The sequence below is a fragment of the Oncorhynchus gorbuscha genome, linkage group LG10 (genome assembly GCF_021184085.1).
Source record: "Oncorhynchus gorbuscha isolate QuinsamMale2020 ecotype Even-year linkage group LG10, OgorEven_v1.0, whole genome shotgun sequence".
Lineage (NCBI taxonomy): Eukaryota > Metazoa > Chordata > Actinopteri > Salmoniformes > Salmonidae > Oncorhynchus > Oncorhynchus gorbuscha.
Window position 1 is genome coordinate 16447896 of NC_060182.1, and position 27244 is coordinate 16475139.

General features: G+C 44.3%; 2 protein-coding genes and 1 long non-coding RNA gene across 5 annotated transcripts; 2 read left to right on the forward strand and 1 right to left on the reverse strand.

The window, feature by feature from the left end:
- Window positions 1–2150: 2150 nt before the first annotated feature.
- On the reverse strand, window positions 2151–9457 carry LOC124045598 (E3 ubiquitin-protein ligase RNF114-like). 2 transcript variants are annotated; one of them, XM_046364999.1, is made up of 6 exons: window positions 9100–9457; window positions 7770–7920; window positions 6092–6198; window positions 5379–5493; window positions 3837–3944; window positions 2151–3748 (listed from the first exon to the last, which is right to left on the reverse strand). In XM_046364999.1, the coding sequence occupies exons 1-6, from the start codon at window positions 9234–9236 to the stop codon at window positions 3683–3685; spliced, it is 684 nt and encodes a 227-aa protein (XP_046220955.1). In that variant the 5' UTR covers window positions 9237–9457; the 3' UTR covers window positions 2151–3682. The 2 variants fall into 2 exon arrangements, with proteins under 2 accessions (XP_046220955.1, XP_046220956.1); XM_046365000.1 differs by lacking the exon at window positions 9100–9457 and adding an exon at window positions 8600–8696.
- On the forward strand, window positions 8269–14117 carry LOC124045600. The gene is made up of 3 exons (XR_006840877.1): window positions 8269–8518; window positions 11011–11102; window positions 13936–14117. It is a non-coding gene; the product is annotated as an uncharacterized LOC124045600 (long non-coding RNA).
- Window positions 14118–21654: 7537 nt separating this feature from the next.
- LOC124045017 (spermatogenesis-associated protein 2-like) lies at window positions 21655–26799 on the forward strand. Of its 2 annotated transcripts, none has more exons than XM_046364219.1 (3): window positions 21655–21765; window positions 23184–24013; window positions 24190–26799. In XM_046364219.1, the coding sequence occupies exons 2-3, from the start codon at window positions 23678–23680 to the stop codon at window positions 25525–25527; spliced, it is 1674 nt and encodes a 557-aa protein (XP_046220175.1). In that variant the 5' UTR covers window positions 21655–21765; window positions 23184–23677; the 3' UTR covers window positions 25528–26799. The 2 variants fall into 2 exon arrangements, with proteins under 2 accessions (XP_046220175.1, XP_046220176.1); XM_046364220.1 differs by lacking the exon at window positions 21655–21765 and adding an exon at window positions 22504–22984.
- Window positions 26800–27244: the final 445 nt, after the last annotated feature.

Here is a 27244-nt window from a genome sequence, read left to right on the forward strand (position 1 = left end):
CTCCTTCAGCCTAGCTCTATAAACACACAGGTCAACCCATTTGATGACATAAAGATGAGTCCAGAAGGGTGATGCTGCTACTCCTTCAGCCTAGCTCTATAAACACACAGGTCAACCCATTTGATGACATAAAGGTCCAGTGAACCTGAGCACGATGAAACCATCTTTGACACTGGTCCTGCTTGCCAAACCACCCTCTTGATGCGGCCTACACACTACACAGTAGTGCCACAGACAGAGATGAGACACCTCAGGTGAACACTGTGCTGTTCAAGTCTCCGTTCACAGGTTGAGATCATTTGAGAGAACCCAAGAACGAGAGAACAAAAGAGAAAAAGAGGTAAAACAAAAGAAAAGTGGGTGGAAGTGTGTCTGGGGTAGCATCACATGCCGATGCTGTGACACACATCTGAAACAAATCGACGCCCTCTCTTTCTCCTCCCCTCTCTCTCTTCCCCTCTCGCAGTGTGCCCGCGGGGCCGTGTAGCGTTAATTGCTGCCTCTACACAGCCCCGAGTCTGCCACACACTATCTAATGCTCGCATCAAAGAAATCACGAGCTCAACTTTATGAAATTTTTATTCAATATGTTCACTTCTCTTCCCTTTTCCCTCTTTCTTCCTATTCCCCACCTTGGCCCTCCTCTCCCTTTCCACCGCCGCCACCAAACAGACAAGAAAGAGTCTCCCTACCATGTTTTCAGCTTTACTTCCTTCCTGCCCAGAAGCACTGCTGGTGAATCTCGTTAGTTCTCACAGTCAACTTCTCCTCTCCGCTCTGCCAGGAGCTAAAAACCTGATCGGGGAGAAAAAGGGATAAAACGAGAGAAAGGAAATAAAAGAGGGGAAGAGAAAGGGGGGCAGAGATGAAGAAGTTTGGCTGCTGAGGTATTCCACAGAGCTAAGTGGGAGATGGTTGATATCACTTAACTAATGAGAAATAAGATGCAGAGAACGACACAAAGGAAAGAGCAGATAGCAGAGGGTTATTCTCTCCCTATGGACATAGTCAATACACACCGTGCTACAAGGCTCTTTCATCATTCTGACTCTTTTATTTGGATCCACAATGGAACATTGTGACTCTTAAAGAACCTATTTTCATCATATATTTATACATTTGCAGGACATGAATCCATAAGTGTACGTGATACAACAATCTATTCAGTGTTCATCTTCACATGCATCAGTCTAGATTCTAAGCAATCCTAGCTTTTCTCTTATACCATCCAGATGTGATCATCATCCCTATTCCCTTTGTAGATGAGTTATAAGTTAACATTTTACTTAAGTCTCTTCTCCTACCTTGCCCCCAAGTAGACAGTCAGGCATAATCATGGTTGGCTTAAGATTGATGTACCTTACACATTACCAACTCTTCTTTCTCTCGCTCACACACACATTTGGTCATCCATCAGAGCACGGAGTGTTGTTTTTGCCCCCACATAGCTCACTCAGGTATAAATCACATAAGCTGATTTCAAGGTTCAATGTTTAAATAATTAAAGAGCTTTAATTTATCAGGATTTAGCACCTTCAGACAAGAGAAATAAAAACCTAATGAAAAGGGGTAGAGGGATATAAGAGAGATTCTTAGAGTATTTGGAGAGAAAAAAAACAAGACATGAACACATTTATCACACAAAGATTTTTATTGGAGAAAAAAAACATACCAAAAAAAAAAAAAAAAAAAAAAAAAAGTACAATTATGCAAAACCAGATTCAGCCTCCGAACCAGTGCTACTTCAGCTGAGCGTGACTTATCCTATAGTTACCACAAGTTCATAGATTTCAAACGCAAGGCTTGCTTAAGAAAAATTACACAATTAACATTTCTCAAATTATAAACTAAAGCCTTCATTAACCTAGCTATTGATTGAGTGAGCCTAAGGAAAATTATGCATTTTATTATTATTTTCAACCTCCACTTATGAAAATCAGTCAAAAATGTAAATCATTCAATTTCAATGTTATTTTCTCCCCTCATACACATTCCAGGCCTCTCCCTTTAAAGTTCCATTATTTCCTTGACCACACGTAACTGATCAATGTATTAAAACTTCAAGTCGATGTATGTTTTATGAACTTGTGGCAGTACCTCTGGCATAATGTGAATGCTCTGTAAAATAGAAAGATACAGTAGCTCTACAAAGCCAGAACAAATCATTTATTAAATAGGATACGCTTTCACAAATAAAAACACATTCTTTACTGATGCATCTGAATTTCTCATCCAAATGTTCACCATCAACATTAGGGCCATGTTCAAGAGGAACGGATAGCAGAACAGTTTTGAATTAGAAAAAAATGTTCTTATTGAATAAGTTCGTACCCTAAATATGTTTTCTTATTTCGCTGCTATTGAAAGCCACCCAGCTATGGCAGAGCAAGGGTGTCACCCAGGAGTCAAGGTAAGCAGGCTTTTGATGCAGCCCAGTACTTGATCCATCTTATCGTGGTTCATATTGAAGACTAGGAGTAGTTGATTATTCGAAACAGGTGTGTGTGTGTGTAGGCTAGTGCTGGACCGGAACGAAAGCCTGCACTCCTAATAGCAAGTCTAGAGATGATGCTGTAAATGGAACAGTGCCTCTAATATTAGATGGAGTGATGGAGCTCTACTGCCCTCCTTTGGCCAAACATGGGGAACTACAGCCTACTGGGTGCCCATAGCAGTGCATCAAATCCAATTGTCCAATGATAAACTATATAAACGACAGATACTGCCTGATTGTATGAGGTTCATACTTAATATTTTAACCAATCAATACTAAATAACTTACAGATGTCTTAAATGAAAGCCATCTACCAGCAAGAGGGTCTAGCATGCGCCTCAAAAACCACGAGAGGTTACACGGAGGAATGCCACATTCAAGGAATATGGCTCTTATGTCACATGCATAGAAGTCCTACTCTCAGAATGCAGCCTATCCCCATATTCAGTAGTCTAGGCTCCGAGGCAACACACTGACCCATGTCTCTACTTGGGAGAAAATCAAAAACGATACAGTAAAAAGACAAAAACACTACTTAAGTTTGTGTGAACAAGTGTACACCACAGGGAGAAGGTTTGAGACTTAAACATCTATTCTCATCAGAAAAAGTATTTAGAGTACACATTATATAAACATTCCTCCTGGAATAAGAGTTACTGGCAGTTTACACCTTACAATGCTTTCTCACATTGAAGAACAAAGTATCATTGCATTTTGTTGGCAAAGGGTAGCCACCTAGTGGTCAAAGCCTCTTATTGCAGAAACAGTAGCAACCTAACATAACTTTGGGAGTCAGGTACATTAGGCCTAAATAACAATGTCACCAATGAACAGATCAACATCATAATGACTCAGTGGATTATGAATGATCTTACAACACGCTTCCCTGGAGAGATTACAGGGACATCACTCTTCTACCATTCCTACACCAGAAAGCACATTAACTGTGTTCAACTTGTATTGGTTTATTTATGTTTGAATGAGAATTGTCTAATATTAAAGTGATAAGAGGAGTTGTTCAGTAGGGCTCAAAGCTTCCTGGTTATGCAGGCAGGAAGTTGCACCCACCCTTAATATTCTTTTGCCTATGGTTACACCATTAGCCCAGCTCAAGGAGGGTGCAGTGCAGTTCCCCACCACCCACCCACCCAAATCCCCTTTTCCTCCATCCTCCAGACATACACCACCTCAGTTCTCCATGAGGGAGCGTTGCAGAGCCTCCTGGATCATAGTGTGTTCATCTGTGGAGTAGTCCTGGAGAGAAAGGAGGAATAATTAAATAATAAAAAACAGATGTATACAATAACAGAATTGTGGCCACTGCGTCTTAAGATCCACTTACAACAAAGGTGTCATAAGAGAAGGTGTGTCTAATCTTGAGGTGCTGGAAGAAGTCAGCGCTCCTGTAGTTAGGGTCTCCCCAAGGCATAGAGGCACAGATAGGACACACCTGCAACAGAATAAAACATTGCTCATCTGGACACGAGTCTTTAGCTCACCCTCACAAGTAAGATTAAAAACACATTGTGTTAAAGCAGCAATAGACATGCACACTCACACACCAGCCTTTCCGTCAAATGTACGTCCAGATTTTTACAGGCCTTATCTAATAGACACCCAATTGAATGCCGTCTCACGTAGGCTAATGTTTCTTTAGGAGTGCCCACTGCCGATTTACACCACATTAAAGTGACAGCAATGATTATTGAGTGGAGTCTCAAAGAGCCGCTAGTCCCTTTTAACAGCGACACACATTTCAACAAATAAACACCCTTTTCAAATAAACGTCTGGTCTAAATTAACCATTTGAGTGAACTTCAGCGAATACTGTAAATATTGAGCAAAATAAGAAAGGAGAGCAGCATTGCCATGGATGAAACAGCACAGCGATCAGACACGGTCACAGCGATCAGACACGGTCACAGCGATCAGACACGGTCACCCCAAATAGCAAGATCTTAGTCTCACTTTAGTATTCAACATTTTGCACTGTTTTCATTTTATTTTTTAGCTACTATACCAGATTAAAAGATGGGAAGTAAGCTGCATCATTCACCTAAATACTCCTTGTTGGTGGAGTAGTATGACATTTCTGTAAATTATATTTTAGGTAGATTAATCTAGCAAAATATAATTAATGGTGAAGGGCACTGATATGGAAAATCTATATAGCATTTTTTCAACACTTCTCCCGTGTGCACACAGCGGAGTCCTTCACGGACTGACTGGCCTGGTACCAGTTGAGACAATTGCAAGTCTATACATTATTTTATCAGCCAAAAGCCGTCAATTAACGGCTAACGTAAACACTGACACACCTAGGCGTTCTCATGCCCCCCCATCCTCCACCACACCCTGCTTCTAGAAAGGCTCAAGCTATGACTATACACCTTGGCAGGTATTATTTCCTTTTCTCCCACTATAACACTAAAGTGTGTGTGACTGTCAGCGGCTAGGAAGGGACTCTGGTAAGGTAGTAAGTCATACAGGCTCCTGGCAGATAGCGGTGTGTGATGATTTAGGACCTGCTCTGCAGAATGATTGAGGAGCACAGTGGAGCGGCTCCAGAAGACTCACACCATACGCACACATCCCAAAGCACCTGGTTTTACAAGCTATCCCTATTCCATACCCCCCCCCTCCCATCTTTCTGTCATCTTGTTTTCCTCTCTTGGCTTGCTGTCAAGCTCTGCCTTATTCTCTCCCTCCATCATTCTCATTCTTTCTATGCAACATCTCATGTTACACCCGTGGCTGAAGCAGGCTGTCACAGACTGCATGCATTAACAGTAACACACCATATTTTCTCCTCACGCAATTAACAAAATAATGCTGGAGAGGAGCCAATTATCAGCAGGGTCACATTTCAGTGAGGACCCCTTACCACGTGGCGCGTGTCCCGGGCATGTTGGGAAGTGCAGTGCTCCACCAGGCCGTCCTGGTCAAGGTTCTGGCAGTTACAGTACGGGCAGGAGAAGGTGAAGCGATTCGGCAAAGGGCTGGAGAGAGAGGGGAAGGGGAATGAGGACATGTTGGATATGCTAAAGCAGTGCTTCCTTTGTTTGTATTATACAGGACCATGGTCTCTATAGACGAGCTAGCTGACAAATCTGGGAAAACAGCTCGTTTCAGCTAGTTCTCTTGTTCTTCATACTGCGTCTTGTTTTGAAATGTGACTGATATGTCTATGCTACTATGGCAACAAAAAACAAAGAAAATCACCAGCTAACAATGTATTTGAGAGACTACAAGTGCTCATAGTTCAAATGTATTTATGTTTTCAATAAACATTGAAGACATGTACACTATATTCAAACAATCTAAGCCAACCCCATCTGTGTTGTTGCTAAACAACCAGCACATCTATGGGTCTGTGCCCATCACTATGAAACTCAGTGTTTATGCAATAGTACATTTTTTTTTAAAGTGGATATTTAGAGCCAATACAAAAGTTGAGAACCTATAAAGATGGGTTAATCATCAATACATATATGAATAGCTTAGTATAATATTATCTTTCTAAGTCCATAAGTGGATGGTTGAACAGCATTTAAAAGTTTATGTGCCACCACTCAGGCTACACCCTCCCCGTCTCACCCAATAATGTTAGGCTGGGTCTGGGCAGTGGTCCTGACCCCCTCCTCAATGTACTCCTGGTACTTGGAGCAGGCTGCCGTGTGGCCTCTCATTTGGGACAGGCCAACCTGAGAGAGACAAGGAGGAACCAGGCCTCAGTGCTAATGGTAGCGCAGTATGTTCAGACACATTGGCATAGACTTTTGTGCACACGTACAAATACAGGGCATTCAGAAATTATTCAGACATTCAATTTTGTTACGTTACAGCCTTATCCTAAAATGGAATAAATAAAAAACATCCTCATCAATACACACACAGAAACCCCCCCATAATGACAAAGCAAAAGCAGGTTAAGAAATACCTAATTTACATAAGTATTCAGACCCTTTGCTATGAGACTCGAAATTAAGCTCAGGTGCATCCTTGATTAGAGTCCACCTGTGTTAAATTCAATTGATTTGGAAAGGCACACACCTGTCTATATAAAAGGTCCCACAGTTGACCGTGCAAGTCAGAGCAAAACCCGAGTCATGAGGATGAAGGAATTGTCCATAGAAGTCCTGGACAGGAGGCACAGATCTGAGGAAGGGTAACAAAACAAATTCTGAAGCATTGAAGGTCCCCAAGAACACAGTGGCCTCCATCATTCTTAAATGGAAGACGTTTGGAAACAACCAACCCTCTTCCTAGAGCTGGCTGCCCGCCAAACTGAGCAATCGGGGGAGCAGGGCCTTGGTCAGGGGAGGTGACCAAGAACCCGATGGTCACTGACAGTTCCTCTGTGGAAATGGGAGAACCTTCCAGAAGGACAACCATCTTAGCAGCACTCCACCAATCAGGCCTTTATGGTAGTGCCCAGAGAAGCCACTCCTCAGTAAAAGGCACAACAGCCCGCTTGGAGTTTGCCAAGAGGTATCTAAAGGACTCTGACTATAAGAAACAAGATTCTCTGGTCTGATGAAACCAAGATTGAGCTCTTTGGGCCTGAATGCCAATCGTCACATCTGGAGGAAACCTAGCACCATCCCTTCGGTGAAGCATGGTGGTGGCCGTATCATACAGTGGGGATGTTTTTCAGCTGCAGGGACTGGGAGACTAGTCAGGATGAGGAAAAGATGAACGATGATTTAAATACAGAGAGATCCTTAATGAAACCTTACTCCAGAGCACTCAGGACCTCAGACTGGGGTGAAGGTTCACCTTCCAACAGGACAACAACCCTAAGTATACAGCCAAGACGACGCAGGAGTGGCTTTGGATCAAATCTCTGAATGTCCATGAGCGGCCCAGCCATCTCTGGTGAGACCTGAAAATAGCTGTGCAGCGACGCTTCCCATCCAACCTGACAGAGCTTGAGAAGATCTGCATAGAGGAATGGGAGAAACTCCCCCAAATACAGGTGTGCCAAGCTTGTAGCGTCATACCCAAGAAGACTCAAGGCTGTATTCGCTGCAAAAGGTGCTACAAAGTACTGAGTAACGAGTCTGAATACTTATGTAAACGTCACATTTCAGTTCCTTTAATACATTTGCAACAATTGTCATTGTTGGGTATTGTGTGTAGATGAGGGGCTGTAAATGTAACAATGTGGAAAAAGTCAAGTGGTCTGAACACTGTATATAAAACTCACTCATTACATTCCTAATTCCCTTGACTATTCACATTGTTTAACAAAACGACAGCATGCTAGACTCACCTGTGCTCCGCAGCCCTTGCAGGCCGCCACAGAGGTGTGTATGAGGGCATCTAGGTCAGTGGCTTTGACCCAGTGACCCAGTGCTGCCCTGCACACGGCACACACTGGCTTTTGGGGCCGCAGGCACGCCTGCAGACAACTTTGACAAAACCTGGAGGGTGGAGGGAGAGAATGGAGAGTGGAAGTGTAGAAAATCATTAATTGGCTAAAATGCAAGTAGCGGTGAAGGAAGTTTCTGATGAATTTCAATGGCGTGGAGTCGAGACCAGGCTTGGTGGAATCTAGTTCCGGCTACACCAATTTGCCAAGGCCAATACTTACAATCATTTAATATTATGAAACGTCCGCCTTATAGCCATATGTCCTCTGTAGTGTGCTTTTCTTTGCTGAAATCCATACTTTTTATTTTAATAAACGTTAATCAAATACCACCGCCGAATGTTGTTTCCTTGTTGATTCAATGGCCACATGCGCAGAGTTACCGTCTTTGAGCAACAGCAATTAGCAAACAGTCAATGCCAGTATTAGATTAACGTTTATTGAAAAAGTATGGATTTCAGCAGGAAAGAATGGCACGCAACTAAAGAGGGCAAACAGACAAGCTGGGCGTTTCATAAAATGTTTTTGAAGTATTGACCTTGAGCAAATCGATTTAGTGGGAGTTGGACATTGGTTTAGTTAATCAGAAACTTCCTTCACCATGGATTGGAGTTTAGTCCGCTGAAATGAAAGCAAACATCTATTTATAGGTAATGTAATACCAACGAATTGTTCAATACAGAAGGAAAACAAAGTTATACGTCTGGCATCACAAATAAACAACGTTAGACCTCTCTCTGTTCATCACCGACAGTTTCACACTTTATGAAATTCTATGACGGTGCGAATGTTTTATTACTAAACGCACTTCCGTCACCGAGGAATAGTCCTGTCATTTGAGGACATTGGGTTTTGTAGTTCTTTAAAGATCTACATTAATGAATCTCACACATTATTAAACTACAAAACCCACGATTCTTGAACCCCATTTCTTGACGTAAACAAAACTGAACGTAAAGCAGATTTATGAACTTACTAATATCTTAAAAACATAACATTGAATGCCAAAATAAACATTAATGGCTAGCTAATTTTTCATTCCTGTCAGAAGTAGTTAGCTTATGGGTATACATACATGCTCAATCGTTTAGCTTAGCCAGCTCACAACAGATATTGTTGGTGGGCTGGCTAGTTCTGCCAAATAGCTAACGTTAGACTGCTCGTTAACTTGGACGATGTCTAGCCAGCTTCGTTAATAGACAAAAATACATATTTGTGTAAAGATACTCACGTATGTCCACAGTGTGTTGTGACAGGGCTATCAAAAATCTCCAGACAAACCGGGCAGAGGAACTCTGTCACGTCCCTGTCGCCTCCAGGAACATTTTTCTTCTGCTGTGCAGAGCTAAAGGATCCTAGCATCGCCATTTCTTCTCTCTCTCAGCTGTCAATTTGGGGGACCTATTGTTGCGTTCAATACAACTGGGTGTATTCATTCGTCGAATTCCGTAGCGAAACATTTGATCTGTTGCAAAACGTTTTGCAACAGATGAAAGCGGGTTTCCAATAGATAACAAACACAGTCAAAATTGGTTTTAAAAAATCCTGAAAACAAAATGTAGCTTTTGGGTCGTAATTGAAAGTTGGGCGGAGCTTAGGACTTTGTATCAGTGTTAATTAATGACGACTGGTTTACCGTTTACTCTAGGAACCAAACGGAAACTTATAACATAGCGAATGGAACCAAACAGAGAGTGACATACCCGAATTTCTCCAATATTAACTCTTGTTTCCTTTGCAAAAAGGTAACCGTTTTTAGTAAACTATTTCTGATGCAAAACATTTTGCAACAGATTAAACTATTAAACTACTATTATTATTATTATATTATTAAACGTTTTGCAACATAATCCGTCTAATGAATACACCCCTGAAAACAAAACGAAAAACGAGCTCATGCTGCATTCATAAACAAGTGGAAAGGTGGTAATTGCCAGGGTTGGGAGTAACGATTACATGTAATCCGTTACATGTAAGGGATTACAAACAACTGGTAACTAATCCGTTACCAGCTAAAATATTGTAATCAGATTAATTTTTAACAACTAGGTGATTACTTCGAGGATTACTTTTCAATTCAGAAAGGATGTTTGCGGGAAAAAAACGGACACTTCTGTTTTTTCAATGACATTGAAATCAGCATTGAAAAAAGGATCAAGTTTAAATTTGTTCCACCTGAGCGAGTCTGACCACAAGCCAGAGACCACTATGATAACGCATCCAAAGATTATCCAAGTTGAATAAACGCTTGCAGTTAAGGATGACAGCAGTGGTGTAGTCTGCAGCGAAACGGATGTCACTTATTATTCGTTATATCTACATAGTGCATTTAGCTTTTTGCGCCTTACGGGTTGTGGTTGTTGTGGATGGCTGTTCACAAATCTAAATTAGTATTTGAACCCAATAATGGTTGAATTCAGTAAGTTTAAACTGCCTATCAATCATTGTTTTTTAAATCAGTGGACGGCCAGTGAAAAATGCGCTCTTGCAAAAGATACATAGTGTGGATCCAAGCCTATGAAATAAAATTGAGGCTTTTATTGCTCAATCTAATTCATTCTGATAAAAAAATCACAAAATCCATAATGGACACATGCTCAAACTCGCACACTTTTAATAGACTTAAGGGGGCAATATAGTTGCTACATACATGGTTGGATATATAAATTATATGTATTAATGTAAAGATATAATTTAATTGTATGTAGTAGAAAGCGTTGGGTTAGAAGAAGCCTACATAAACAACCCATAAAGTAAAATGTAACATCCATATATGGCCAGCTATGTAAACTTTAACATTGATTTATCCTGCAATAGATATCATTGAATTGGTAACATAGAGTTTTGTCTTCTTCTAATGCCTCTTAAGAGGAAAGTAATCTAAAAGTAACTGAATGTAATCAGATTACGTTACTGAGTTTGGGTAATCCAAAAGTTACGTTAATGATTACAATTTTGGACAGGTAACTAGTAACTGTAACGATTACATTTAGAAAATTAGTGATGGCACCGGAGGGGAGGGCTGCTGTCTTACCAACTCTTAACCAACCATGCTATTTTTTTTGGAAGTATTTTCTGAAGGTACCTGCGTCTTCGTTCTCTGTTCTGTCTCCCTCTCTGGTGGCTTCTACCTCGGGTTCAGATCCTCGGGGCTCCCACCCTCATCAGACCGTGAGGCTGCCTGAGAGACCGGCCCATTCAACATCACCAGCTGGCACCATAGGCAGCTCTATGGTGAGAAACATCTCAGTTCCCAAGGCAAAAACCCTATGCTACCCAGGAGCATGAGTACAGGACATAACAAGTTTACTTACATTTACATTTAAGTCATTTAGCAGACGCTCTTATCCAGAGCGACTTACAAATTGGTGCATTCACCTTATGACATCCAGTGGAACAGTCACTTTACAATAGTGCATCTAAAACTTAAGGGGGGTGAGAGGGATTACTTATCCTATCCTAGGTATTCCTTAAAGAGGTGGGGTTTCAGGTGTCTCCGGAAGGTGGTGATTGACTCCGCTGTCCTGGCGTCGTGAGGGAGTTTGTTCCACCATTGGGGGGCCAGGGCAGCGAACAGTTTTGACTGGGCTGAGCGGGAGCTGTACTTCCTCCCTACTGTTCTATGACAGATCCCGGGAGCTGACACTGTTGTAGTCCATTTGGGGTCAAACGACATCAGGAGGGCTAGCTCGGAACATATGACAATGGATTTTAAATAACTGATTTTAGCATTAAAAGACTCCAGAAAACAGCCAATCATTTCAGGTCCACTACCATCGTTGGGTGTGAAAAATTCAGCAGGCTACTGGCATTACACATCTGGCTAAAAGATTACTGTAGCTCTGCTGGAGTCACTTTTATAGATAACTTTGACACCTTCTGAAAATGGAAGATACTCTACAGGAATGATTGAGTCCATCCAAATCATCTTGGCTCCTGGACTCTTGTCCACACATTTCAAGGCTGAGTTGAAACAATGACTGGTAAATTATCCAAGAGCAGCTCAGTTAATCCCTACCATTGTGACAATGAGTCGTCATAATGCTGCATCAAATGTACATTATCCTAGGGGCGTTTGCAGACACCATGTAAGTAACTTAATTTATGTCCCCCTAACTCCCCTGAATGTCTCTGTTGATCCTACAGCTATTGTAAGCAGTAATCATGAGCCTATGAACCAGAGTTACACTGTTAGCACTGAGGCGGTGTGCCCTAGTAGGAAGATCACTTTCTGCAGCTCACCCTGCACTATCAGCTCCAATATAAATAACATGAGCAAGTCTACTTCTGATAGTCTACCCAGTAAAGCATTAAAAACAATCAAGCAACTCAGAAAAAATGGACATTATTAACATATGCAGCCTGAGAAACAAGGTCCATGAAGTCAATAACTTGATTGTAACAGATGACATTCATATTCTGACTGTCTCTGAAACTCACCTAGATAATACCTTTGATGATACAGTGGTAGCAATACATGGTAAGAGCATCTGCTAAATGACTTAAATGTAAATGTAAATAACATCTACCGAAAATACAGAAATGCCAACGGGGGCAGTGTTTTGGTCTATATTCAGAACCACATTCATGTAAAGCTTAGAGACAATCTAATGTTACATACTGTTGAAGTAATATGGCTACAAGTTCATCTGCCTCACCTAAAGCCCATTCTTGTGGGAAGGTACTATAGACCATCAAGTGCTAACAGTCAGTATCTGGATAATATGTGTGAAATGCTTGATAATGAATGTGATATCAGAGAAGTATATTTTCTGGGTGATTTAAATATTAACTGGCTCTCATCAAGCTACCCACTCAAGAAAAAATGTCAAACTGTAACCAGTGCCCGCAACCTGGTTCAGGTTGTCAGTCAACCTCCAGGATATTTACAAACAGCACATCTTTGTGAATTCTGCAGAAATTTGCTTTAGAGCAGTATCCAAATCCATAGGATGTAGTGATTACAATTTAATAGCAATGTCTAGGAAAACCAAAGTTCCAAAGGCTGGGTCTAGTATAGGTTATACAATAAGTTTTGTAGTGATTCATATGTTGATGATGTAAAGAATATTTACTGGTCTGTGGTGTGTAATGAGGAGCAACCAGATGCTGCACTTGACACATTTATGAAACTACTTATTCCAGTTACTAATAAACATACACCCATTTAAGAAAATTACTGTGAAAACTGTTAAATCCCCTTGGATTGATGAGGAATTGAAAAATGGTATGGTTGAGAGGGATGAGGCAAAAGGTATGGCAAATAAGTCTGGCAGCCCAACTGATTGGCAAATGTACTGCAAATTAAGAAATCATGTGACTAAGATAAATAAAAATAAACAATACTATGAAGCAAAGATACATGATATAAAGAATGATGGTAAAAAGTTTCTGAACACCTTAAATGTGTTATACATATACATATTTTACATTGTAATACAATACCCCTACATTGTGTGCTGGAGCTATGGGTTTATTTTTCCACCCACTGTCACTAGGCCTACAAATTGAAACTCGGACTGAATTGAATGGGGGATGCTTAACTACTTTTCACTGAAGAAGGGAAACGAGGTACAACATACAACTTCGATCGAAGACCTAAAATCTCTCCTAACCGTTGAAATCATAATGGTATCCTAATATAGTGTGGATACAGGAGTAGCCTATTCTACAATAATCTAACTATGTGCTACTATAATTATCTAATTGATAAATTAAATTGTTAACCTGCATGGGTAGTCCACTTCATGTTATGATTACGGTACTGTACAAGGTAGATACAGGAGTAGCCTATAGTCTACAATCATAACGTAATTGAATGTGCTATGGTATCATTTATTTCATTGATGAATGAAATTGTGAATGGGGATGGGTAGGCTACTTCATTCAGTACATAATAAATATGTAGTGACCCTGACTCAGACCCAGGAAACAGACCCAGATCGGAGACAAGTAAAATACTGAATGTCTTGCTTTTTCTGGGAGTATGTTAATGAAGGCTTTTCAGCTGTTGAACTATGGCAATGTCAAACTAATTTTTAAATCGATCTTTCTTTTTGTCAAGCAGTGATGAGCCAGAGCAAACAATAAGCATCACTGCAGCTGTTGTATCCACTGCTCTCCCACAAGCAACCACCTCCTCTTCTCCTGTTCAACTCATTTTACGTCAGACTGAAAAGGACTGTACATACATACCCCTGTGCTCATCTCATTGCAACATGATCCATCCAAGGCCTCAGCTGGATGCCTAAAATGTGAGAAATATAAACAAGATGCTACAGTGTTTTGTGTGTATATGGATGAAGTTACAAGAATCCTATTTTTCTCACTTAATTGAGGAAAATAAGAACAATCCAAAATGTATTTTTGATGCTGTCGCAACGCTAACTAAAAAGCAGCATTCCCCAAGAGAGGATGACTTTCACTTTAGAAGTGATAAATTCATGAACTTCTTTGAGGAAAGGATTATGATTGTTAAAAAGCAAATTACGGACACCTCTTTAAATCTGCGTATTCCTTCAAAGCTCAGTTGTCCTGAGTCTGCACAACACTCCCAGGACCTAGGATCAAGAGAGATGCTCAAGTGTTTTAGTACTATATCTCTTGACACAATGATGAAAATAATAATGGCCTCTAAACCGTCAAGCTGCATACTGGACCCTATTCCAACTAAACTACTGAAAGAGCTGCTTCCTGTGCTTGGCCCTCCTATGTTGAACATAATAAACGGCTCTCTATCCACCGGATGTGTACCAAACTCACTAAAAGTGGCAGTAATAAAGCCTCTCTTGAAAAAGCCAAACCTTGACCCAGAAAATATAAAAAACTATCGGCCTATATCGAATCTTCCATTCCTCTCAAACATTTTAGAAAAGGCTGTTGCGCAGCAACTTACTGCCTTCCTGAAGACAAACAATGTATACGAAATGCTTCAGTCTGGTTTTAGACCCCATCATAGCACTGAGACGGCACTTGTGAAGGTGGTAAATGACATTTTAATGGCATCGGACCGAGGCTCTGCATCTGTCCTCATGCTCCTAGACCTTAGTGCTGCTTTTGATACCATCGATCACCACATTCTTTTGGAGAGATTGGAAACCCAAATTGGTCTACACGGACAAGTTCTGGCCTGGTTTAGATCTTATCTGTCGGAAAGATATCAGTTTGTCTCTGTGAATGGTTTGTCCTCTGACAAATCAACTGTAAATTTCGGTGTTCCTCAAGGTTCCGTTTTAGGACCACTATTGTTTTCACTATATATTTTACCTCTTGGGGATGTTATTCGAAAACATAATGTTAACTTTCACTGCTATGCGGATGACACAGCTGTACATTTCAATGAAACATGGTGAAGCCCCAAAATTGCCCTTGCTAGAAGCATGTGTTTCAGACATAAGGAAGTGGATGGCTGCAAACTTTCTACTTTTAAACTCGGACAAAACAGAGATGCTTGTTCTAGGTCCCAAGAAACAAAGAGATCTTCTGTTGAATCTGACAATTAATCTTAATGGTTGTACAGTCGTCTCAAATAAAACTGTGAAGGACCTCGGCGTTACTCTGGACCCTGATCTCTCTTTTGAAGAACATATCAAGACCATTTCAAGGACAGCTTTTTTCCATCTACGTAACATTGCAAAAATCAGAAACTTTCTGTCCAAAGATGATGCAGAACAATTAATCCATGCTTTTGTCACTTCTAGGTTAGACTACTGCAATGCTCTACTTTCCGGCTACCCGGATAAAGCACTAAATAAACTTCAGTTGGTGCTAAATACGGCTGCTAGAATCCTGACTAGAACCCCAAAATTTGGTCATATTACTCCAGTGCTAGCCTCTCTACACTGGCTTCCTGTCAAAGCAAGGGCTGATTTCAAGGTTTTACTGCTAACCTACAAAGCATTACATGGGCTTGCTCCTACCTATCTCTCTGATTTGGTCCTGCCGTACATACCTACACGTACGCTACGGTCACAAGACGCAGGCCTCCTAATTGTCCCTAGAATTTCTAAGCAAACAGCTGGAGGCAGGGCTTTCTCCTATAGAGCTCCATTTTTATGGAACGGTCTGCCTACCCATGTCAGAGACGCAAACTCGGTCTCAACCTTTAAGTCTTTACTGAAGACTTATCTCTTCAGTGGGTCATATGATTGAGTGTAGTCTGGCCCAGGAGTGGGAAGGTGAACGGAAAGGCTCTGGAGCAACGAACCGCCCTTGCTGTCTCTGCCTGGCCGGTTCCCCTCTTTCCACTGGGATTCTCTGCCTCTAACCCTATTACAGGGGCTGAGTCACTGGCTTACTGGGGCTCTCTCATGCTGTCCCTGGAAGGGGTGCGTCACCTGAGTGGGTTGATTCACTGTCTGGGTTGGCGCCCCCCCTTGGGTTGTGCCATGGCGGAGATCTTTGTGGGCTATACTCAGCCTTGTCTCAGGATGGTAAGTTGGTGGTTGAAGATGTCCCTCTAGTGGTGTGGGGGCTGTGCTTTGGCAAAGTGAGTGGGGTTATATCCTTCCTGTTTGGCCCTGTCCGGGGGTGTCCTCGGATGGGGCCACAGTGTCTCCTGACCCCTCCTGTCTCAGCCTCCAGTATTTATGCTGCAGTAGTTTATGTGACGGGGGGCTGGGGTCAGTTTGTTATATCTGGAGTACTTCTCCTGTCCGATTCGGTGTCCTGTGTGAATCTAAGTGTGCGTTCTCTAATTCTCTCCTTTCTCTCTTTCTTTCTCTGTCTTGGAGGACCTGAGCCCTAGGACCATGCCCCAGGACTACCTGACATGATGACTCCTTGCTGTCCCCAGTCCACCTGACCGTGCTGCTACTCCAGTTTCAACTGTTGTGCCTTATTATTATATGACCATGCTGGTCATTTATGAACATTTGAACATCTTGGCAATGTTCTGTTATAATCTCCACCCGGCACAGCCAGAAGAGGACTGGCCACCCCGCATAGCCTGGTTCCTCTCTAGGTTTCTTCCTAGGTTTTGGCCTTTCTAGGGAGTTTTTCCTAGCCACTGTGCTTCTACACCTGCATTGCTTGCTGTTTGGGGTTTTAGGCTGGGTTTCTCTACAGCACTTTGAGATATCAGCTGATGTACGAAGGGCTATATAAATACATTTGATTTGATGACAAGAAAAGACATGAGTTTGATGTGCCAATGTGTCAATGTTGAAATGCCATAAATGGAAGATGGCTAAGGAGATAGTGATGAGATTGAGAACATACAGTATAAAAATAAAGACCCCTTGGGATCTAAAATTATTGTGGGGTGCCCTCGTGTCTCCTTTTTGTCCATTTGAGGATACTACAGTCATCCCTGGTGGAGGTTCTTGGAACACCGCTATTTAAGTCTGAGCAGAGGTTGTTGCATGTTTGTAACGGTTCTCCTCGTCATCTGAGGAAGAGTAGTCAAGATCGGACCAATGCGCAGCGTGGTGTGTGTCCATGTTAATATTTAATAAATCAACTGAACACTGAATAATAAAATAACCAAGAGAGTGAACGTAAGGTGCAAACATACAAGGAGGGAAACTGTGGGGCTCGGGAGAGGCGAAGGTTGAGAGGCCTCTGGAACACAACCCAACCAACCCTCACTGCTAGACACAATGCCCACTTAACCCAGAAGCCAGCCACACCAATGTGTGGGAGGAAACACCGTACACATGGCGACTATGTCAGCGTGCACTGGGTCTAGCCCGCCACAGGAGTCACTAGTGCGCGATGGGACAAGGACATCCCTGCCGGGCAAACCCTCCCCTAACCCGGACGATGCTTGGCCAATTGTGTACCGCCCTATGGGTCTCCCGGTCACGGCCGGCTGCGACAGAGCCTGGACTCGAACCCAGAATCTCTAGTGGCAGTGCCTTTGACCACATCGCCACTCTGGAGGCTAGAAAACATGTTTCAGACCACACAGTGGGCAGGGGTCAAAGACTAACTGAAACTGAAGTCCCTGGAATCAAGGTCACTGATAGGCTGTAGGAGATGTGGTGATAAGTATTAGGCGTGACCTTGACCAACAAAACACTAATAAAATTGTGGGTCCTCTGAATGGGAGACTAAGCTGCCCAGAACTAACCAGAAGGGATGGCCAGAATCAGCTGATTGAAGCTGGCCATTTTAACAGCCGCACCCAAATATGTTGTACAGATTTTAAATCGACAACAAATGGGTGTAAGGGCAGACAGCCACAGAGAGGAATGACGTGAATACTTGTCGTCATTTAGAGAGGTAGAAACATAGACCAAATGGGTGACTTGTTCAACAGAAGGCAGCAACGGCTGGTGACCATCAGACAGACCGGACCCAGGCAGAGGGACCAGGTAAGGGCACCGGATCAGGAGGTCGGGTCGCAGCAGCAGAGCTCGATGATGGTCTCGGCACAGCAGATGGTGGAGGTTTGGCCGCAGGTCTAAATGAAGCTCTCAGGACTTGAGACCACAGGTCCGCCGCAGCAGAGCTCGATGAGTGCCTCCGGACTGCAGATGGCAAGGCCGCCCCATTGGTGACAGGTGAGGCCCCAGGGACAGGAGTTGGGGTCGGCTGGATCTCCACAGCAGCGACTGGCGGAGATCTCAGGACAATAAATGTCTGGACCACCATGTCAGTGAAAGGAGAGGGCTCTGGGACCTGAGATGAGATCAGCTGGATCTCCACAGCAGCAACAGGCAAATAACTCAAGAGAGAGACAGCTGCACATCTGAAAGAGGGAGAAAAAGACCCAAAGGTGGGAGAGAGCTGGACCCTGGGTCCAGGAGAAACTGAGCTGTTGACTGTTGAAACTGCCAAGAGCTGCTGACTTGGGGCCTGACAGAGCTAGTGACTTGGGGCTGGACTGGGTTACATACTGTGAGCTAGGGGATGCTAGATCTATTAGGACAGAAAGCTCTGGGCCTACTGGGATAGGAAACTGGAGACCCAGCTTAGCAGGAAACTGTGAAGCCACTAGGCAATCAGGAAACTGAGGGCTAAAATACTCTGGACTTAGGACCTAGTAGGGCAGAAGGGGAGGTGTCTCCTGCGATAGGACACTGAACACTTTGGTCAGGAGAGTCTCCCAAGGCTGGAGCTAGCAGGGGCTAGCAATAACCCCAGGGCTGAGAGGGGCTAGCAAGAAACCCAGGGCTGAGCCCAGCAGGTTCCACCAGGCAGGGACTGACAGGGCCTGGACAGCAACACAGACAGAGCCCCTGCAACAGAGACGGGAGGGGGCTCCCAGGGAGGAGCAGGGAGACGTCTTTGGACAGCAGCAGGATGGATGTCCAAGGTAGGACTAGGCAGATCCCACCAGACAGGGGCTGGAGAGGTCTGAGTGGCAGGGCTGGACTTGGTGCCTTCGGCAGCTACAGACAGGGATCTCGCATTATGGACCAACTGACATTCAGAGGTTTCAGCTGGAATAGGGTTCTCCCGCACGGGGAACTCTGGTATCTCTTTCATCGCTGGAGAAGGCTGTAGGTCTTCCTGCTCGTGAACAGGAAGGGAGGTAAGGATTCATCTTGGGTCCAGAACAGGGGTCGGTAGAAACTCTGTCACTGGAGCTGGCGATGACACAACTGTGGGAACCAGTTGAGACCCTGCGACAGGAGCTAGTTGAAGCACAGTGTGGAATTGGTGAGCTGAAGCTCCATGGCAGTAGCCGGTGTAGTAGGCCACACTACTAACTTGCGCTGCATTGTCGTAACAGGCTGGATCTGCGCGGCTGGGGTTGGCTGGAGCACAGTTGTGAGGGACTCCACAGCAGGGCTCTGACCTGAGACCGGGGATAATAGTGAAGCTGATGTGGAACAGCACTGCGTCTCGAGCATCTTCTGACATCTGGCGTCAATGAGCTGGTTACACTGGTGCCACAGAACCTCATTCTGGCACTTCTGGTGTAGTATTTGTTGCATGATGATCTCTGAGATGATATCAACAACTTATTGGGTAGCTTGGTGGAACAGGTCTCTGTTATCCCCTCTAATACGTCTTTCAGTTGTAAGAGGAGAGAACTGTTGAAGGACTGGCTGAGACGTTCACGTGACAACTGGCAGTGTCCAATAGGTAAGTACTGGCGACTGTGGTTGGGTGGACAGTAGGAACCTTCCATCTTCCAGACCACTTCAATGAGCTCCTCAATCTCGTCACACTGGCTGTGTAAACGCAGTGAGACCTCTCTGATTTTCACTGGCGGTCCAAGCTCAGGTTGATGCTGATTCTGGTGATCTCTGGTTGAGGCTCGACGCTGATCTTGGTGATCTCTGGTCGCTGTTAGCCTGAGGTGGGAACCCAGTGAATTCGCAACCAATAAAAATGCTGAGGCTCTGTCCTCTATTCTGCTGGTCAGCCTGGGTGGTGACTTGGACCAGTGATTAGTTGTTGAAGGTGAAGAAGTTGGCACCTTTGGTTGCAGTATAGTCCACCTCAAGTGCTCAAGAAACCCTCTAGCAGCTCTCCCTCGTATGACTAGTATGCGAATATGTGTGGTAGTCTGTGCCTTGACTCATAGCCATTGCGATAATTGTCGAGATATTGTAGCAGATGAGCTGTTCGGCGCGGACAGACCACATCTTGTGGAGGATATTCTCTGTTAACTGCCATCCTTGGGCTGCAGCAGTTACTGGATCCGGCTCGTGAGGACCATTGAAAAATAAGGTGTAGGGTTGTAGAGAATCGAAGGACCATGAATGTAATAACAAACCTTAGGTGTTGACTTAAGGCCAATAGAACCCACTACAAATGTTCGGTCAGAACAAGGATGAGGCGGATGTCCAGGTTAAGGGGAGTTTATAACTAGAGGTCGACCGATTAATCGGAATGGTCGATTAATTAGGGCTAATTTCAAGTTTTCATAACAATCTAAAACGGCTTAGACTCTGGGTGTTACACCTCACCGAATAAGAATCTTTAGGTCGGAGAAGTCAGAGCTCTAAGAAGAGTGGTACATTTTAGACACTGGTAACTCAGAAAAAAAACAGCTCAGACTTGGAAAAATCGTGAAGTCAATGATCTTCAGGTCAGAGCAAGTGGGAGAAGTTAGAGCTCTAGGATGATGCCGGAGTTTCCCATTCCGAGTTGGATGACAGTTCAAAACGATTTTCCCAGTCGGAGCTCGTTTTTACCCCTGAGTTCCCAATTGTCTGGAATGCAATGAATTTGGAGGCAGGAGATTTCCGAGTTGTCTTGAATGCATTGAGTGTTGGGCTTGTATTTCCGAGATGGATGACGTTCAAATATTTTTTCCAGTCAAAGCTTCCCCCCGACAGAGTTCCGAACTAGGTTGAAGATAACACAGTTTAGGACAAGAGGATTCTAATACCCCATAACTACATAAATTAGGAATAATTCTAAGTAATGCTATAGCAATGGCGCTGGTCCCATGAGTTTGTTAATTTTCAAAAGTTTCCTCATGTAATTATAGGCAGATTTACTCGACAATTCCCCCCCATCTGAGCTATTTAAAAAAAACGTTTGACTGGCTTGGAAATCTGACTGGCCTGTGAAAACGTTTTGTTTTAAATATATAATTGTTATCAGGGAAATACCGGGAATGTTTTGATGTTCACAATTTTCTTTATCATAAACATTTGCATGATATATAATAATCTATTGTAGCCATTCCAATTATGTCGATGGAAAGAGAATAGCTTTATTATCATTATATTACTATGTACAATACACAAGTAGCTCGCTATACACACACAAATGCATTGAAAACAAATACATGATGTTGGGCCTCGTCGTCTTTGTAATGTGGTAATGTCTTCACAACATGGACATAGATTGCACATAAGGCATACTCTGATTGGGCAGTTTTTCTAAAAATAAAATTCCCAGGCTCGTTGATAACCATGACCAAGCTCCTCTCCAGAGAGTGCGCTTGCGCAATGAGGTGATGGGAATTTCCAGCAGTAGGACGGACAAGGTAAGGCGTTGAATATTAGTGGCGTCTTTATGATAAAAAAAAGGTTTTACAATAATAGAAACATGAATGTGCACAACTCACTTCTAAATGGTTAAATTTACAAGCTTCTCGTGCGATGGGAAGCGAGCTCACTAGCTTCGCATAGATGGGCGTTCTGTCCTGGGCCGGGTTCGGGCCCATGCCAGGCACAGACTGACACAGCTGCTAGCTAGTTACTGTGGCTAACGTACATTAGCATCACGCCTTGCCAGTTCTGTCTTGTAAACGCCACTTTTACTGCGTACTCAGCTGATCACTGTGGTTAACGTTGATGTCTGTCGTTATTGTTCAATTCGATGTAGAAATGTATTTTTAATGGCTGTGTTTAGCTGGTGGGAACAGCGCATGCTAGCTAACCCAGCTGGTTATGTATTTTCATATATTAGTTAGCTACTAGTCGCTAGCTATCTTGCTACGCGGAATACTTAGTACACCCCTTGCGCAGTTGGTCCTTTGCGTCAATATCGTCAAATAGCCAGAGCTGCCACATATGGTGGTTATTGCATAGTTGGCTAACTTGTTCGAATGAGCTTATTCGTTTGTCTAGTTTGTTAGCAAACCGTGCTCTCTAGCCAGCTAGCTCGAGAAGGTCCCAACTAGCTAGTAAGGTTAGACATATAACGTTGACAACGGGCAGTAATTTACTGATTCCATTTCCACGAAAATATAACAGTCGTGTGTACCTTTCGATTTAGAAATCGTTGCATGTCACTTTAGCTAGCGAATTTAAGAGCATCCCGAAGGGATTGCTGAATTGTCTATTTGCAGCACCATAGCTAGTCGAACGTAAGCTACATTGAAGCAAACCCGAATGTCAATGATATTGCTGCGAAATGTAGATTTGAGATAAATGCATAAAAATTCCATTTTTGGGTCAAGAACTAACGTTAGTCATAATGAATTAACCAGCATACCATGTACATGTACCCATCTGCGTTTTTGAGCTTGTTCGTTTTTTTTATTTGGTAATTCATGCGAGGTGGATGCGAGTGCAGTTTCTGGCTAAATGGTTATGAAGTGTACTGAGGGTAAAAATATCCTTGCTCCGATACATCCTATACTGCACGTTCAGTGTCAGTAGCAGAGTGGGTGTGTGGCACTCGCAAGTCTAGGCTACATGTTCCCTTTCTCTCACACACAGGCAACTCAGATGATGCTCTTCAACCCATTTGTTTCAATGGTAAATTTAGCATGTTTGGAACATTTTGACCTGCTGCTTCTGAATCACCTGATGATGTCAGCATTGCATTCTCTTTGCAGGCTGGATGAGTCTAGAGAAAGAGGGGATGTGTCCCAAGCTCAATACATCATCCTCATTGGGACAGTGAAGCATGTGGTGTGTTCATTATCCAACATCATATCCCTCTTTGTCATTGCAGCTTGGAGTTGGTGCAGAAAAGGCCCAGCATCATAATTGTGGCCCTCTCTGCCCAGTGACCCTGAACTCACCTTTTGGTTAAATGTCAGGGCAGAGGCTAGACCTCCGGATACGTCTCAGGGCCACCAAACCGTCAACCACCAGCACCCACTGGCCTCATCTCATTCCCCACATTTTCCCTGGAGCGCCTACATGGACTGCCAGTTAAAAATAACCAGAGATGCCCAAAAGCAGATGGTGGACCTACAGGCAAGAGCCTAGCCATCCCAATCAGAAAGCAGTTAAATTCAACCCTACTGATCCCCTCTCATCGGAAGCATAGCGACGGCTTCCTGATTGAGCTCGGAGGTGCGTTTCTCAACCCTCAGTGGGGTGCATTTGTGTGTCTGTCCCGAGATGTCAGCAGAGAAGGGCTGCTGAAAGTGTCGTCTGGGGCATGAGAGAGGGAGCGAGGAAGGGGTGTCACGGCTGAAGCAGTCCCCTGCTGCACCGCCAATGGATGCCAAACTGCAAGAGGACCTATTCCGGAGGTACGTGGTGTGCCTGGAGAGGCGGTTAGAGAACGGAGGGGGGAATGCGGGCCTTGGGGGAAGCACCTTGGAGGGTGGCAGCGAGGCTCTACTCTCCACGGCCACAGCCCTGCTGGGGGCCTACCAACCAGACCCGGGCCAGAGGTTCCGCATGGTGCGCTTCTATGAGGTGGTGGAGAACGCCATTCGATGCCTGAGAGGCTGCAGTCTGCAGGGCCTGGAGAGAGCCTTCCTCACCCTGGAGACTCTCTGCACCAACCTGCTGCTCTTCCCCTGGAAGAAAGAGTTCCGCTGCATCAAGGTACAGCACCCATCATCTAAAGCTACTGAACTGGATGTGTTCCTGTCATCAGGCTTTGTGCAGGTGGCAGGATTGTTGTAGTATATTAATATGGTCCCCGAGGTTAAACATTGTATGCATTACAATTAATTTGCAGGAATGCTCCGTAACTCTGTCCTCCTTATCCCCACTTGTAGACCTTCACAGGCCCGTACGTCTACCTCCTCCAGTCTGCTGTGTGCGATGCTGATCTCCGCTCCCTCCTGCGTTCTATGGGCTACTCCCGCGACCATGATCTCCAGTTCCACGTCCGGGACCACCCAGGTGGCCCAGCCCACCTCCGGCAGCTTGCCTTCGAGCTCTTTCTGGCCCAGGCCGAGTGTCGTCTCCTGGGGGAGGTGGTGGCTTTGGCCCGGGGTTCAGCCTCTGAGCTGGAAGCCCTGGAGCAACGGAGGGGCTGCCGCGATGACGCGGCCGGCTGTGCAGAGGTCCTCCGACGGCGAGATAGCCTTGGGGCCGACATGGCCAGGCTCTCAGTGCGACCGATGGACATACCTCACCATCTGAGGAGAGGGGGAAGACCGTCCAAGTCGGTGGATGTTACGGATGGAGCTGGTAATTGGCACGCAGCCTCTAAGCCTGTTCTGAAAGCTTCTCTGAGCCTGAGGAAGGAGCCTCTGTTTGTGGATGCAGAGGAGGACATGAAGGATGAGATTATCAGGCCCAGCACCTCCACTTCCATGTTCTCTGTGACTGACCCACCTTCCTACAGCCCCGTGCCTGACTTCTTCCCTATTCAATCCCTGCCCTCAGTCGACGCTTACTCCTCCTACCACCTCTCCTCATTGGATGAAATTGATCTGTACACAGAGAGGGGTGGGCCTAGGGTTGGAGGTCGACAGACACCTTCCAGACCTCCATCCAGGGAGCCTCGGGATTCCAGGGACGGCTGGGCACTCAAAACCCACAGTGGACTCACCTCTCCGGGGGTGAAGTGTCAGGGTTGTGGCCTGGGCTGCTCCAGCCTGGCATCCTGCCCCAGGTGTGAAATGATCCTGTGCCAGGCCTGTCACGACATCGACCCCTCCCCATGCTGCGGCCTGCAGGACTACCCCAACCCCAAATCGCCTCGCCCCGTGGATGGTTACCTCCCCGTCAAGGAGAAGCTGTCCGTCTACTCCAACACCCACTCCCCACACCCCCACATACACCCTCACCCCCTCACTCCCCCTCACCCCCAGATGGTGGAGAAACCCCTCATGGCCACTAAGCTGTTTCCCTGCAAGTCGGTTGCTATGTCGTCGGCCATGGTAGCCAATAGCGACCGATCAAGCCTAGGGGGGTCGCGGTGCGGGTTCTGTAACAAGCCGGGTGCTTCGCACACCTGCGTGAACTGCTCCAAGGTGTCATGTGACATGTGCATGAGCCTATACGCTAAAGATGTGTGCACGCGTAAAAAACCCCAGCATAGCTTTGTCCCCAACCACCAGCTCAACTTTAAGTCTGGAACCATATCACATCTGGTCTACCGATGAGCCAGGAACAATAGGGAGAGGACTCTCACTATTCAAACCTCTCTCGTTTCTATTTCCCTCTCTTACCTGTTCCTGTTTTCTCTTCCTCTTCATTACTTTCTCACCCTTCCCTTGAACTCTCTTCCCTTCTCTATCAGATGTATGGCTCTGGAATAAACACAGGACACATCATAGGGAGCCGTATCTCCTGCCTCTCTCTGCCTTGTAAAAGATCAGGCCTTTTTTTCAACTGCTTCCTCTTCCTTACCTCACCACCCTGCTCTAGCTTAGTCATGTGACGTCGTAGCGCTTCCTAACCCCTCAAATCTAGTCCTCTCCAAGCGAAACGGGAGAAAAAAAGCAAGAGTCATCCGGCTTGTAGAAAAACAAAACTCAAATGCTGACTTAACTTCTCAGCTGAGGAGACTGCCCGGTAGATGTGTCATAGTCTTCTGGAATTGGATTATGTTCACTGAGGACCCTTTTTAAACTTGAAAAACCAAGGGGTGGGGGGACAACAACCGTAAATGTACACTGGAATTCAATAGTATATATTTTCAATGGTTATTAATTCTGTAGATCAATGTAAGACTGTTGGGTGGGGATGCGTCTGGGGTGAATGTTTTGGGGGGATACTTTTAAAGGGATATTTTGAGAGACAATGGTCAGATGCCATAATAGTCTATTTAAAGAACAATGCCTTGTACATTTACCCTCAAATGTTTAGTGTATAGCTAAGGTTTACATGCTGCTCTTGAAATGTTGTTTGACTCCTTACTGGTAGATAACCTATTCTTGTATCAGTTTCTCCAAATCTGTTCCTCTATCTATCCATATTCACAACATACCTAACTCCTCAAGATGAAAGTGCTACTTCACTGATAAGTCAGTTTCTATTGGAGATGGCTGTTTTTGAAAGCCAGTTAACTGTAAAGCACTCTGGGAAATGAAGTCTTAAGCCGGTGACAGCCCCAGAACTATAACAAAACTTCACCCAATCACTCCAGCAGTGCAGGCATTGTCAAGGTATTTTCTGTACTGGCACTTAGACACTCAAGGTTGTTTCCTTTCCAGGACCATCTTAACCTTCAAATCCCAGGTGGAAAATCTCCAAACTGACTTAGATCTGCGTTTGGAGGCGACTTCTTCCTACTCCCATTTAGGCAGCATGTACAGTGCCAGTCAAAAGTTTGGACATATCTACTCCTTCCAGGGTTTTTCATTATTTTTACAATTTCCTGCATTGTAGAATAATAGTGAAGACAACCAGACTATAAAATAACACATGGAATCATGTAGTAACCAAAAAAGTGTTAAACAAATAAAAATATATTTGAGATTCTTCAAATAGCCACCCTTTGATTTGATGACAGCTTTGCATACTCTTGACTTTCTCTCAACCAGTTTCACCTGGAATGCTTTTCCAGCAGTCTTGATGAAGTTCCCACATATGCTGAGCTCTTGTTGGCTGCTTTTCCTTCACTCTATTGTCCAAACCATCTCAATTGGGTTGAGGTCGGGTGATTATGGAGGCCAGGTCATCTGATGCAGCACCATCACTCACTCTCCTTGGTCAAATAGCCCTTACACAGCCTGGAGGTGTGTTAGGTCATTGTTCTATTGTAAACAGGGGCAGCAGGTAGCCTAGTGGTTAGAGCGTTAACCGAAACGTTGCAAAATAGAATCCCCTAGCTGACATGGTATCTGTCGTTCTGCCCCGGAACATGGAAGTTAACCT